The 14711-nt window shown below is 39.9% G+C and overlaps 1 protein-coding gene across 1 annotated transcript in view; it reads left to right on the forward strand.

The window, feature by feature from the left end:
• The window catches only part of LOC139732343 (uncharacterized), a gene marked incomplete at its 5' end in the record, with an annotated part of 84632 nt that extends 70250 nt beyond the window's left edge, over positions 1-14382 (forward strand). The window contains 13 exons of the mRNA XM_071643214.1: positions 843-965; positions 1627-1791; positions 2264-2462; positions 3079-3153; positions 3948-4054; positions 5079-5157; positions 7490-7639; positions 8789-9093; positions 9687-9762; positions 10761-10831; positions 11694-11728; positions 12290-12467; positions 13502-14382. Of these exons, the coding sequence (XP_071499315.1) occupies positions 843-965; positions 1627-1791; positions 2264-2462; positions 3079-3153; positions 3948-4054; positions 5079-5157; positions 7490-7639; positions 8789-9093; positions 9687-9762; positions 10761-10831; positions 11694-11728; positions 12290-12467; positions 13502-14071 (2133 nt within the window). The remainder of the gene's footprint in view (positions 1-842; positions 966-1626; positions 1792-2263; positions 2463-3078; positions 3154-3947; positions 4055-5078; positions 5158-7489; positions 7640-8788; positions 9094-9686; positions 9763-10760; positions 10832-11693; positions 11729-12289; positions 12468-13501) is intronic.
• Between the last annotated feature and the right edge of the window lie 329 nt (positions 14383-14711).

A 14711-nucleotide genomic window follows, 5' to 3' on the forward strand; every position in this document is an offset into this window, starting at 1 on the left:
ATATTCTAAGGTGGGTTTGCTGGTATGGTCCTTCAGTTTATCACAGATGTGATGCATTGTAAAGCGGTGAAAACTAGTTTAGAAGCTAGTAGAATTTTACTACGTGTGTGTAATCCATGTAAATGTACAACTTGTATGTTAGACATACACCCTTTTAAATCATGAGTGTGTAGAATGTGTATGACTTTTCTGAACAAGTAGATTATCTCACAGTAATGTTATAAATAACAGTAAAATGATAACAGTAACAAGTTGATTATGAACTCTGACCCTAAATCTTGTTTTTGAAGAACCACGTCATGAAATATGGTAATACCTTCTGACTCGTACTTTCATCATATTTGATAGAATTCTGCTCGATCCTTCTCTGTTCATAAGCCTGAAAAAAAAAAAGGGAAAAAAAAGGTGATTGTGTGGTTTTGTAACAGGATGACCCTGTCTTACCCTTTTTGTGCTTTGAATGCAGATTGGCACAGAAACCCTGTAGTGTTGTACAAACTGTCCAAAGTCTATGGCATGGAAAGGGTTGACTATATTCTGAAACTTGTCACTACTGATTCAGCTCTCTTAGGTCCATAGAGGCCTCTGATGATTTTGAAGTCTGGGGCCCGTTTCATAAAACTTGTCATCAGTGACAAGTTGTCATAGATGTGACAAGCTACTGAAATCCTCGTATCTGATTGGCTGAGAGCAAATTTGTCATAGAAATGTGGCAGTTGTCACTGATGACAAGTTTTATGAAACGGGGGCCCCAGGGTGTAGCATTACAGAACTCCTTTTTGCCAGTGTAAGTTGTGGAGCAAGAGTTCAAAGGTCACATTCTCTGTCGTATGCTTGTCCAGGGCATCTGCAATGATGTGAACGTTCAGGTGCGGGAGACAGAGAGGTGGCAGCGGCTGGTGGAGATCTACAACAGGACAGAGGCCAAGTCTACGGGTACCCTGAAGAGCGGCAAGAAATTCAAGGTTGACCAGAAAAACTTGTCTTCTCATGTCTTCACCTCACTCTGTCTCCTTCTCCGTAACCCCAGCAATTCTTTGTAACTCTTTGTCTTATTGATCCCATGCTACAGTGTATTTCTTTAATGTCCGGTACGAGTCAGTTCAACTCATCAGTCATTTATGAAATCTATGAAAGGCATGCAGAGGTTGAAGTTATGAATTGAATCTTTGTTTTCATGTTTATGCCAAACAATGTTGACATTCTTTTGAAATTCATTATTAGAAGATGTAATCCTATTGATAATCCCAGTGAGTGAGTTCTTGTATGGTGTGTTTCAAAACAGATGTTTTATAGACCATCAGGCATTTTTTCCAAAAAATTACTTTCATGTATGTATATAAATTTGAAAGTGTCTTTTATTAACAAACATTAATGCACTGTAAAACATCTCAATGCATTTATTTATGCTCAATACCAGATACCTCACCTACAGCATACATTTTAGTTTAACTTCAATGAGCAATGGAAAGAGGCTCGTCACTCTTTGCTTTTTGATAATTAACTACGAAACTGCAGGTAAATTGGAAGTATTTACAACCAGTGATTTTTCTGTTTGAATTCAATGATGATAGTCTCTGTCAGTAATGTCGAGACTTCTGCCACCTTTCCCCCTGTCTGGTCCAGAAATCTGACCTGCTTCAGAGCCGCAAGCTGCGCTACGAGGGAGAACTGTACTGGAAGAGCGCGAGAGCCAAGCTGACGGAGGTGCACGGAGTGCTTCTCACAGACGTCCTTCTGCTTCTCACCGAGAGCAACGGCAAATACACATTTGCATCACAGGACAACAAGGTACGACATGAGCTGGATGTCCAGTGTATCTTTTCAGGCTGTTTGGAAAGATCAGCAAAGTTTTTATCCTGTATTATTGAGATTGTGTTGTTTTAATTTGCAGATCTCATTGTCCCATTTTTCCTTTGGCATACTAAGTACTATGTGTTTTCATTGTGGAATGCAGTGTTCAAGCTGTACTACAGTGTATATGGGCCTATTAAAAGTATATTTACATTCTTAAGGCTTGTAAAAGAATTGTGAAAGGATTTTAACTATTCTGTTTAAAATGTTTTGTTTCTATTTTACATTGTTTCACATTCCTCTCACTCTCGCTCCCCCCTCCCACCCAACTTCTCCAATATGATTTCTTGGCTGGTTCTGTATCAAATATGTGGCTGATGAAAAAGGCCATGCCCAGAATTGTGATGTCTCTCTGTGAATGGATTGTCTGTGTTCACATGCCAAACTTTATTTCAAATCTTGCCCACAGCCTCCTGTCATCCCGCTCTTCAAGCTGATGGTGAGGGACGTCGCCATAGACAGCAAGAGCGTCTACCTGATCAGCCCCAACAAGGCGGGCCCGGAGATGTACGAGGTAATGTGCCCAACAGAGCACGCCCGCAAGGAGTGGAAGAAGATGCTCCTGGAAGCCATCGAGGAGTGTCCTCCAGAAGGTATGCCACTCACTTGTCACTCCTACCTCGTGGTAATTCATCAATAGCTGACATTATATCCCTCATGTAAAGTTTCTTGCATTATGATTGTACAGAGCACGAAAACGGGTTAGATTTACTAGCATACAACGAGCAGCTGGATGCAGTGCAAAGGCTTACTATCTAGCGTGATGTAGTATATTTGGGAATCCACGATCTGCACGTGATCGCGATTCTGAATTGAATTGAATTGAATTGAATTGAATTCTGCGATCGATATCTAAATTTCTTACATTTTTACAGTATGCGTAGTAGCTAGCGATAGCTGGCTCGCTTGCAGTGCAGTGCCGGTGGTGCCAGCAGCGCAGCATGCATATAGAAATCTGTGGTATGGCCACGATGGCGTGCGTGTGTGATCAATGTAATTCAGTTCAATTGACAACATGTAGCTTCAAGCAATGGAGGAAATCTGTAAGTTGCAGCAGAAGTACAACATATCAGGTATGGCTTAGGGATTGTTTCAGGAAACAAAGTGTACAAATGTACATTGCAAAGAGAGCTCATAGAATCATGACGTGCTTGAGTGATTCACCTTGCATCTTATTGATGCCCTCTCTCTCTCTCTCCACAATTCTTCCAGAGGTGGGAATAGTCGGAGTAGACGTACAGAACGAAGAGGACAGGAAAGCAGCTGAAAGGAGAGCACTGAGGATCAAACAACTTATAGGTGAGCACGAGGGTCTTGGGAATAGTTTGAGCATCAATCACTACATATTTATACACATGACCACTTACTTACTTAAGGATATCTACAAGATCATTGTGTCATTGTTAAGTCAACATCTTTGGTGCAAATTCACAGAAAAGTGCTATTCTGGCCTGTCTAGATTACTTTGGTCATTTCATTTGAGAGAAAAAAACAATTAATTGAAACTATATACTGTATTAAAAAAAAAACTGAAGAAATAAGCTATTGGTACTCCGTAATTGAAGTGTGAGCATTCTGGTAATCGCAGTATGTATTTAACTTTGTTGAAGAGTAGAGTTTAGATGCCGTTTCCTCAATGTGACTTTCTTTTTTTTTTTGGGGGGGGGGGATGGGGAGAATGTGTCTGTGTGAGTGTGTTTGAAACAAAATTCCTCATTTTGATATATCATCATGACAGCTGAATGTAACTATATTCAAGTTTGTATACTGCTGAAGTAGAAACTTTTACATACATGTATATAATGAATTCTTCCCACTTGGCCAATTTAATTAAATTTCACATTTTTATCATGTTGCGGATGAGCGTATTTTGTATGTCTAAGATACCCCCCCCCCCCCCCCCCAAAAAAAAAAAAAAAAAAAAGAAGAAGGCAAAGAATATGAATAACAAATAACAAATGGCATTTCTTTCTGTAGGGCCCAAAGTTTATGAAAATAATCCACAACGCTAAACATCCTATGTGTGCAGTATGCCTGGATTGAGTGTCTGATTCCCCATTTTTTTGTTTCCACCTGTATTCTCTTCCACCAAGATATGATGCATGACAAGGACAAACAGTTAACCCGCATCATGACAGAGAAGATGAGTATGATGACAGAAGTGAAGGAACTCATCATGAAGGAAGACGGCATGGGCTCAGTGAGTACTCCAAGGGATCCTTGCATTTTTATTTTTTTTTTAAGAAGAGACACATCTTAAAGGGATGGTATTGGTGGAGATGAGGATTGGGCTTTTAGCTTTTTTGGAAGATACCAAGAAACCACTTATGAAATAGTACAGAGCATACCATTCTATGAGGAATTCAAAGTTTATTAGATGAAATCGGTAGTGGAATGGCTGAGACATCCAAAAACAAAGTAAAACAAAGTGATTGTAATAAAATTAGAAATGCTCTGTTTTGGGTATCTCAGCCATTTCAAAACCAATTTCATCAAATAAACATTGAATTCCTCTTGACATTGCATGCTCTTTCACATTTCATAAGACATTTCTCATCATCTTACCAACAAATGGTAGAAACCTGCAGTTAGGTCTCTACCAAAACTATATGATACCTATAATTTAGATCCGCCTTGAAAAACTTATAAAACAATATATGAGTGAAGTTGCAATATCATCACATTGAAGTTTTAACCAGTATACTCTTAAAGAGATGATACAGTTTGGGTTGAGTTGGGGATTCAGATTTTAACTTCTTATGAGATAATTAGAAATCATCTATATGAAATAGTAAAGAGCATACAATTCTAAGTGGAATTAAAAGTTCATTTGTTTAAATTGGTTTTGAAATTCTTGAGATATCCAAAATCAAAGAGGTCCTAATAAAAGGTGAGTCCCACCTTTTATTAGGAACACTTTGTTAGACTTTGGCTTTTGATATATCTCAGCCATTTCAAAATCGATTTTCATCAAATGAAATTTCAATTCCTTTTAGAATTGATGCTCTTTAATTTTTCATATAAATGGTTTCTGATTATCTCACAATAAAGTTAAAGCCTGATTCCTAGCAAGCCAGCTATACAATGTATCTAAAAGAAGTATCTATATATCTGTCTATCTATACACATCTGTATATCTTTATTTCCATCTCTCTCTCTCTGTATTTTTGTATCATGTGATTACAAAGTTCACGTAATATTTTATGCTTCCTTCTTTCTTCCAGCTCAAGATCCCACTGATTTCAATGCAAGAAAATCAGATGGACCAAACCCGTGACCTAATCTTGGCAGCAATGAAAGAAGGTAACCTCACGCTTTATGCTCATAAAGACACACCATTCCAGCAAGAATGCATGCATGCATGACTGCAGAAAAATATATGCAATACAATCCATCTTTTCTTCAAAATACATATACTCAAAGGCAATGGGGATTTTAATTTTCTTTGGGTCTTGCTTTCTTATTAGTTTCGAGCACTCTTTTTTAAGGGGGGTTCCCATTGTTTCCAATACTTGGTCTATCCCCACTGGAACATGCCATTGGTGATGTATGGGTAGTTTTCAGAGTTCTTTCAAACGGTGAGGCTCGCTTATAAAATTGCATGCATTTCTAGTCTCCGCCAAAGTTTATTTGAAAATGGCCAGTGTTACCGGGAGAGGAATGGCAAGGTATGTTAAATATAATTATCGAAGGGTTCATGTACCCTTCATCCCAGATTCTTGAAATCAGGAAAATTCATGTTCATATTGACCACTGCAATGCTTCAGCGTAACAGATTGAATATTAAGCTGCTTTAAACATGAATCAAAGCTCGTTCACCGATATCAAAGCTTTTGATTTGACATGAAACCATAAACCATCAAAAGACTTGCCAAAAGTGATTTGTTGCTTTGCTTTTTATTTTCTTTATTCCATCCCATTGTATTGCATGTCGGGATCATTTTTATGTTTTTATAACGAAGCTTTGTCAGTTGACACTAAGAGATGCACATCAGTATCAAAGAAAAGGAAAATCAATTTATGCAATACGAAAGAGAGAATGCCCGGATTATTTTTGAATTTTAGAAGTGGCAAAGGAAATATGCTCCTCTTTACTGTACTCACTTTTCTTTGAAGTAACGTGGGATTTCTATAGCAGCATGGCGTGTATCGATGAAATGAATACAGTGCACCGTAAGTGAGAATGTAGAAGTGCAGACACACTGCCAAGTCGATTGACACATACATGATTACACAGCATGCACTGGATTATATGTACACTGTATATCAAGCAACAGCTCTGGTGCACAAGTATACCTCCTCAGTTTAATGCATCCGGCAAATTAACTCGTTCATGTAACATCTAGTGCAGACGACATTATTCGTGGTCCCATGCACTTTAATAGCTATCTTATCTTTTAAAGGATAGGTTCACACATATTATGTTTAATAGGGTGTATGAAGCCCCCTTTTACAAAAGAAAGAGTTGTGAGCTCCCTGTCTTATGCATTTTGTTGCATTTTTAAAAAGGCAAGCATTTAATGCTCCACACCATTACATCTACTCATGCAGAGTGCATGCTCAACATCCCCCGTAGAATTTCTCGTCATGCATTTAGGCCAAAGTTTGTGCTTTTCCCCTCATTTTTATGTGACTAATCAGTCACATCTAGATGCAATGTGTGAGATTGTAGATTCCAGGAACTGTTGATAAAATGATGTGAAATAGATATTACACTCCAATGTATTTGTAACATCCCACTAGAAATATTTACACCCCAGTCAGTCATCAGTGTAGATGATACAGTTTGTAGTAGCATATGTATGTGTGCGAATCAGCCACTAAATGATAAAGGAGGTGATAGGCTTGACTTTAGGCACATACTTATATATTGAAATTAAATCCCGTCATGTTTCTGTGTGATCATATGAAAAAAAGACATCAGTCACAAAAGGCTTAGATATGAGAAGTACTTAATGACCAAAATGATCACAACTGAATTTTTGACTTGAGCTATTTAGAGGAGTCCCACATTCCCATTTCCGTGTTATCACTTTTTAAGCATTTAATAAATGTCTTAATAACTTTTGAGTTTGTAAATGATCAGTTCAAACCATGATTAAAATTGTCTCTCTGAAATGAGTGTTTGTTTATAGTTTGTAAGCAAAACTGCAGTGGGGCTTCAAAACGATGGTGTACTGGCCATCATAGTTTAATTTCTAACTGAATTTAAAAGAAATAATGATATCAGTCAATCACAATATGATGAGATAAAACTTCAAAGGAATAGTATGGACTCGAGCTTTTGTCCCTCCAGTTTTGCCTACTGCGAGCCCTCCAGGTAAAATCATATACTGTAGATATGCATTTTAGTCATAATAGATGAACAAAGATGACAGTCAGTTATACAGTGTAGAGGATGTACATTGTTTGCTGCGAACCCTTACTGACACATTGGATTCAGTCATGCTATCTCCTATGCAAAGTCTTTGGTTTCTGTTTGCATGGGTGATTTTTCATATTTCATTCTGGTCCCTGCCCCCATATTCTTCATCTATTTTTCCTCCCCTACACCCCTCCTCCTTGCCTCCCCCTCCTCCCCCCCCCCCTTTACCCTGATTCTTCCTCCATTTCTACCTTGGGTGACGGACGATAGCCAACCTCCTGACTCGGGCGGTGTGTGGTGGTTCCGCCGGGCTGAGTCGGAGGCCGACCAGTGTGGGTGAGAGAGAATCGGGTAACCACGGGAACACGGCACTTCCCCGCCGCGCCGAGACTTTCAGCGGGTTTGATAGTGCCCAGAATGGTGAGGAAAAAAAAAAGCAGCTCGTGTCGGAGATGTTCCCAGCCGATTAGTTCGAATGGAAGAACCCTCCCACATCCTTCTAGAGCTAGTGGAACCAGTTCAAATATACCATGTATTCCAATAGTACTTACTCATGCGATGTTTTCAAATACAACTGATGATGTCTAGTTGTCTACTCAGGTTTAGTGCACCACTGTATATATGCATGTAAAGAAGGCATGAATGCTCTTCTCTCATTTCAAACTCACTTTTTTGTTTCTAATGGCAGACATACATTGTACATATCTTCATATTTGTTAACATATTAACATTCTCATACATTTTTCTCTGATTTATTGTCACCATGCGTTTGCAGTTGATTTCACATCATTTGAGCTTCTCTCCACGATGCGGCAAAAATACTTGCACTCATGAAAAAGAAAAAAAAATCCACTCATGCAGAGAGATTGTTAAAGGTACATGTACAGTGTGGCTGCTGAACTGTAGCTGGTATGATTGATTGTCGACAGTCTCGATCCAATTCAGATTGCACTGCCTTGAGAGCATACTCTGCAAACATCTAAGAAGTGAATCAGAAGTTAATGCATGAGCCTTTTGTAAAGATATAAGATCGGCTCTGCTGATGCATTGTGGTATATGTATATGTTATGTATTTGGAGGGGAAAAAAAATACCTCCACTTCATTTTATGTGAAGAGGTAGGTGGTAAGATGAGAAGAAATTATATCAATGGCAAGATTCCAAATGACGTTATTTTCCAATGAAATGATCGCAATATAGAGCTTCCTTGGCGAAAGGCCCTGTTTGGTTTTAGAAAGAAGAAAAAAAAAAAGGCACAGTAAATATCATTTCAACTAGAGTCAAATGCCCTGTCCCGTCAAGGCTATAATTGATAGTAATTCTCCCTTGCTGCCGAATGATCCAGCCAACTGTCTTCAGTCACAAATTAAACATATTGAGAATCTCACTCCATTTTTGGAAGCAGTTTCATTCAGCTTATGGTGAGTCAGAGTGTATACTGCTGGTTTATGGACCCAAGTCTTGAAACAGGATGCATGTTTGGGTGTTTTGTTAGATGTTTTGATTTGTCTTGGGAACCAAAGCCAAGAATATTGCACATTTTTCACCTCCCATGGTGTGCTTCCAACAGGCGCAGCCGCCAAGAAGCGTGTGTTGCCGATCCCTGCCGAGTCGACGACGCGGAGCAGTAGCTTTCCCAATCTGACAGGCACCGCCACCACCACCACGGAACAGGTGGGCGCCTTCACCCCACCAGCTGAGGAGCCAGAGGGAGAGGACAGCCCCATCCTCTCTCCAACCTCACTGGGCGTGGACGGGGTGTCGCCCCTGCCCAGCCCCTCCCACCGGCCCGCCAGGGAGATGTCTCTGCCGGTAGGGAGGAACAGGGGGAGCCAGGCTGGCCGGCACCGGGCGTCGACCATCATCGGAGGAGTGGTGAGGATAGGGGATAGGGTCATCAGATGAAAACAATAGGGGTGTATCATCACCTGTGGGGGGGGGGGGGGGGGGGGGGAGTGAAACAACTTAAATATGTAGTATACCAGGAATTGATTTCCCTTGGGATTCCAAGATGCTTTTTATAGTTAACTACCTGTATAAAGTTTGGATTTCCATCGATTAAGATGCCAGGGAATCTTAAAACTTCATATGAAAGGGCATTTTACTTTGAGCAGTTACAGCTGTGTGGGGGTGAAAGCCAAGGTAATCCATGGATTAGTTTGAAGACCTGCTCTACCATCTCTGCAAGGTAGTTGCATTCTGTTTCATTGATGAATATTTTTAAATGTTTTTAACTGATTTGACAGCGAGAGTGATAATTGTGATAATATGAAATGGACCAATTCTATCTGAACATGCTCAACGCACACAAAAAAAAATTATCACTGTGATGTTTCTCAGGATATATAAAGATTGGTACGTGATGATCAACACAATTTTTCCCATCATCAAATGGATTTTCTCTTCCATTCTATGTTAGAACTATTATAAGTATCATTCAATGGAGTTACGCCCTTCTTGTCCTGCAGGACTTACCGACAGCGATGATCAAAGACAGAACTGATACGCCAGAGGAGCCTTCACCAGCAGAAATCAGGAAGAATAGTAAGCCAATATGAGGATACCCTCGTGTGCCTAATAAATGCATGATGGTTTTCAATATGTTGCATGTTGATTTTAAGGCTTAGAAGTAGCTTCCTTATGCCTAAGACCCTCCTTACTATGGTTACTGCTTGAAAAGTGAGCTGGGTCACAGTTGAGCCACCGGAGAGGCAAGTCCAAGTTAAATGGCCTATAGGAACCCACCAGAATTTTTTGACTATGTCTTAGAATTTATCCAACTTTATAAAGGATCATAAAAGTGTGTTACACAAGCATACATGTATTTTGTATGTACCAATAAATTGAATAACAAGAAAAACAATGCATACTTTTCAAGGTTGACAGAAAAGTAATTAATGTTGGACAAGAGTTATCCTAAGAAAATCATAGCTAGTGAAATGTGGACCACTCAATGAATAAGGTGTAAATAATGTATCATTCAAAATCTATTTATAATGTATGTATGTACAGCTAGAGTATAACTGTTTAATGTAATGCAGCTAATGTGATATTTTGCACCAATGGCAGATGAGGAATCTAGCAATTGCATTAGTAATTTTCTGTCATCATAACCAAATTAAAACTCAGGTAGTACCCTGAACTCCTGCTTCCAAATCAATGAGGGATACAAGCCTTCAGTATGTTCATACCATGACTTTAGTTTTAGTAGATAATTTGGGGGTTTGGCAACTTGCAAGCAAGATGCTCTCCAATAGATTTCAGGTGACATACAAAATGTACATGTAGTCGATATACAGTGTATAAGGTTGCCATGTTTGTCTTTCTTGAATTGTATTGCATGTAGCCTGAATGTTGTAGTCTGTCGGAGGTATTGAGGTTTCATGGTAACAAATTCATAGTACATGTAGTCTACAATAATTGCATCTACCGTAATGTAGTTTTGTGTCGACCAGTGATACAAATTTTTGGAGTATTAGCATTAGCTTGTGACGTTATGATAAGTTATATCTTCTCATTTCTCTGGTTTGTTAATATAACAGCTGACAGCCCAGCTGCCTTGGAACACGTGAATGCTGCTAGTCATATCTTGGAGCATCTAAGTACACTGCTGGTAAGCTTGTGTGGAAAGCTTGGCCTCTTTTATATCCGAAGCTTGGAATCTGTGTGTGTGTGTGTGTGTACATATAACAGAACAGTGGAAGGCAGGGTAGTGGTAATATGCACCTGGGAGGTATGGCTGGTTCTTTTCAAAAGTAAAATACAATCATGGTAAGTGTAAATGATTAATAGCCACTGATGGTTGGCAAGCTTTTGGGGTAATCTCATAAATGCAGCTATCTTGTGACTTGAGAACCCCATCTATAGCTACATGTTCTTTTTGTGATAGTACACTGTACCTGTGTTTTGCAGGATTATATACCAGTAATCCTTTGATTATCAGAGCTTTTAAATGTCGAATTGCTTAGTGGCGAATATGTTCATCAACTCTGCAATTGTGGGATTTTTGGGGTTTAACCCTCACATTTTTGCAAATCCTTCTTTTCAACCCCTCGTGCTCAGAGTCTTTTTATCTGCCAATGCTTAGAGCTTCATTTTTTTTTTAAGTCATCAATTTTACCGAGTCCTTATCTTTCCCTTGCCATACATTAATACCTCTCAGTCATATCTTCTCTCTCTCTCTCTCTCTCCTTCTGTCTGTTAGTGTAGTATAAGTGTCTAGTGTTTTAGATACCATTATACAAATTATAGGTAAGAACTGATAATCGTTCATATGGCTCTTGAAAAGGAAGTTAATATGTATATTTGGTAGTCACTGACAAAGGGAGCCACATAGAAAATACAACAATGTTAAATCTGTCTTTGAGCTGTGGTGAGCATCAGGCCTTGTGAGGTTCTTGTGTTTTGATATTTCACAGTAGATTCTTGAAATAACATTAACGGTTTGTTTTTCTTCTGTGTGTTACATCCTGCAGAAAATCACATCCCAGCAAGACACTAATTTCCAAATGTAAGTATCTGACGGAGGGGACAGGGGATTGGGGTGGGGTAATTTCTAGTTTTATCACATTGTTTCAGGTTACTGCCATTTTGTTCTGGCATCCACTTCTTCTGGATTCAGAAGCTGATAATGCTGTTGGAAGAGAAACTCTGTCGTTTCATTATATTCTGTGCAAGAAGAGGGAAATAAGTAGACAACAAATCTGGCTCTCTACACACATTGTCTTTACTTTGGTTATTACGATGAACTGTGCAACTGAAATTTCCATGTTCATTGAGCCAACTGATTGTATATCTGAATTGCCATGCAGTCATATTAGTATGAAATTACATCCTTCGTTTTTAGCAGCTGTGTGCCAGTATTTAACCATTTTATGGTATACTGCCATGCAGCATTCTTCATAGTGTACAGTGTAGGTGTGCATTGATACATGTACATCAAAGCTGTTGTTTTGCTCCAAGCAAACAGTTTGACACTGTCTGCAGTGCTTTGAAAGTGAAATCTAATTTCATATGCAAAGTTGTAAACCTTGAATTTGGTTCTAATTCTTTGCTCCCTGGCTGTGATCAGTCTGAAAAAACAGCTACTAGAGGTCCAGAACAAGCTGGAGGCGCAGAATGATACGAAGAGCGCCCCCTCTCCCAAGGAGAAGAGAAACCCCTCGTCTGCAGATCAGGACCCCAGGTCGTCCGTCATCATGGGCAACGGTAATTCAGTCACTGGGGTATCAGCTGCCGACAAAGCAAAGGTGAGAGTGAGTGTGTGTTTGAAGAACTCTCTTCTGGGTGCTCATGTATCAAATGGTATCTTTAAACTGATTTGAAAATAAGGTGTACCTTGCATTCCAGCTGATCAGAATGAAGTACATACTGTATATATCATTATTGGGACGACAGGACGTTGTATCTACAAAATGTCCAATGTTCAAGAGAGCCAAAAAACCATGGCAGCCAAAGCACTATATCAAATGGGATAGCCTTTCCTTTGACATGCCATGGTGGCTTTAATTTTGGGGGTATGGTAGCTAGAATTTGGAGCGGACATCACTTAACTGATTATCTGACCATTAATCAAGAAAAGATATTTTAACCAAAATTTGAGATACAAGGTCTTGTCACCCCGACAATGATAATAAAATTGCATGACACATATGAGTTTTTCTGTGCTTGCGTCCCAGATGGAGCAGGAGACATGTTCTTGAAGTTGTCGTTATGTCCACCCATTTTTCTATCCAAGATTTTTTGTCGGCTTTGTTTTAAAAAAAAGCAAACAAAAAACACATTTTTAAAGAATGCATTTTTTAGCTGTGATTTCAGCTAGTTTAAATGGTAGCAAAAAATCTGATAGTAATGTAGCTGTTGTATCTAAATAGCATGGCAGCATTTGGCAAAATGTGAGTGTGAGGAAAGAGCTAGTGCCGAGATATGGCAACAACACCAGCACAAGCACCAAACTTGGATTACCCTGTGTGTTTCAAATCTAATTGTTGTTGTATTAAGAAAGAAGGGAGAGAGAAAAATGGGGCCCTATACATCAAATAATTTGCCCCAGACAATACTGACATAAATCAAACATTATAAATCTTAATGGTATCAAACAAGAATATTAAATTTAATTGCATTATATCATATTTGTTGTGACATAAATTCACACAATGATATACGATTAAAACAACTTGAATGAAAGTGTTGTAGATGGGATGCAGTTAGAATGGATTGAAGTGTTGATTGGAACACACCTCATCCTTCTCTTCTCCATTTCAAACAGCCATATCCAGTCCAGGCCAACATTGATCAACTCGGAAGGTCAACACCGCCCCCATTGGTGATGCCTGTGCAGGTTCCAAACAACCCCAGCCAGCCAGAAGAGAGCAGCCCCCGTGTCCATCAGCAAGTCTTAACGAGCATTGCGTACGGCAGCGTGCCACCTTCCAGCAACCACAACGCATACCTCCACGACGGGTCGGACCGGGCCCGCGACATCGGTCGCAAGAACTCGGCGCCATCGCCCCGGCTCCAGGAATCCCTGAACAGTTACAACTCATCGCCCAAGATGAGCACGGGCAGGACTGACGACAGCATCGGGAGGCCCGTGACCTCGATGTCGGCGCGGCGGAACGTGCCGCCGCATTTGATGAGCGCCGCAAACCAAATTGGCCCCACGGCCCAGGTGAAGCAGCAGCTCCCGTTCAAACTCACGAAGACCATGTCCAGTTCTAGCACATCTGTGACACAGATGCTGCCAAAGAAACTAGAGTCTCTGTCATCGTCATCATCGTCATCGTCAAAGCCAAACAAAAATGCCAATGCGCAGCCGCAGCAGACTTCGGATCAAGATGTTATATTCTTTTGATAACTGAAAAAAAAAGAGAGAAAAAGTTATATATATCAAAGACCTTGGAGAAAATTGTTGCGTTGTGTGCCAAGAAGTGGATGTTCCGCAATAGTTCACATGCCCTTTGCCTGGTATGATGATTGAGGAGCTCATTCTAACTCTGATGCTTGTTTCCTACTGGTGCAGCGGGCAGCCTGCATGATGGCAGCGTAATGATTCTTGTCGTACTCTTGTCGTCATGTTTTGATGGCATAATTTAAGTTTTGAAGTGGTAGAATGTTTGGGATACGGGGACAGAAAGTAGGTGAGAGTAATCTTGTGCGCTTGTGGTTTCATTCTAAATATCATTCATGTGGTGTGGCATCCTTTCTGACATAGGCAGGGACGATTGAGGATGAACCACCAGTGCTTGTGGTAGCTGAAGTCCTGATCTATTCTATTTTCTGCTGTCGCAATGTCTTGTGATAGCTTTTGCAAGCATTTTATTTGTCAGATTTATCTCATTTTCAAAAATATCTGCCTCTACGACGACTCTGTCGTTCCTCCAGAGATGTTTCTTCTTCGAACGGGATTACATTCAGAGTGGGGGTTCCTGTCGCTGATATTTATACTATGCTGTCATCTCTTTTATGCCTGTGCAATCAGAGTAGGTGAAGCC

The sequence above is a fragment of the Diadema antillarum genome, unplaced genomic scaffold (assembly GCF_040938485.1).
Source record: "Diadema antillarum isolate AM-2024a unplaced genomic scaffold, OU_Dant_1.0 seq00000413_RagTag, whole genome shotgun sequence".
NCBI classification, from domain to species: domain Eukaryota; kingdom Metazoa; phylum Echinodermata; class Echinoidea; order Diadematoida; family Diadematidae; genus Diadema; species Diadema antillarum.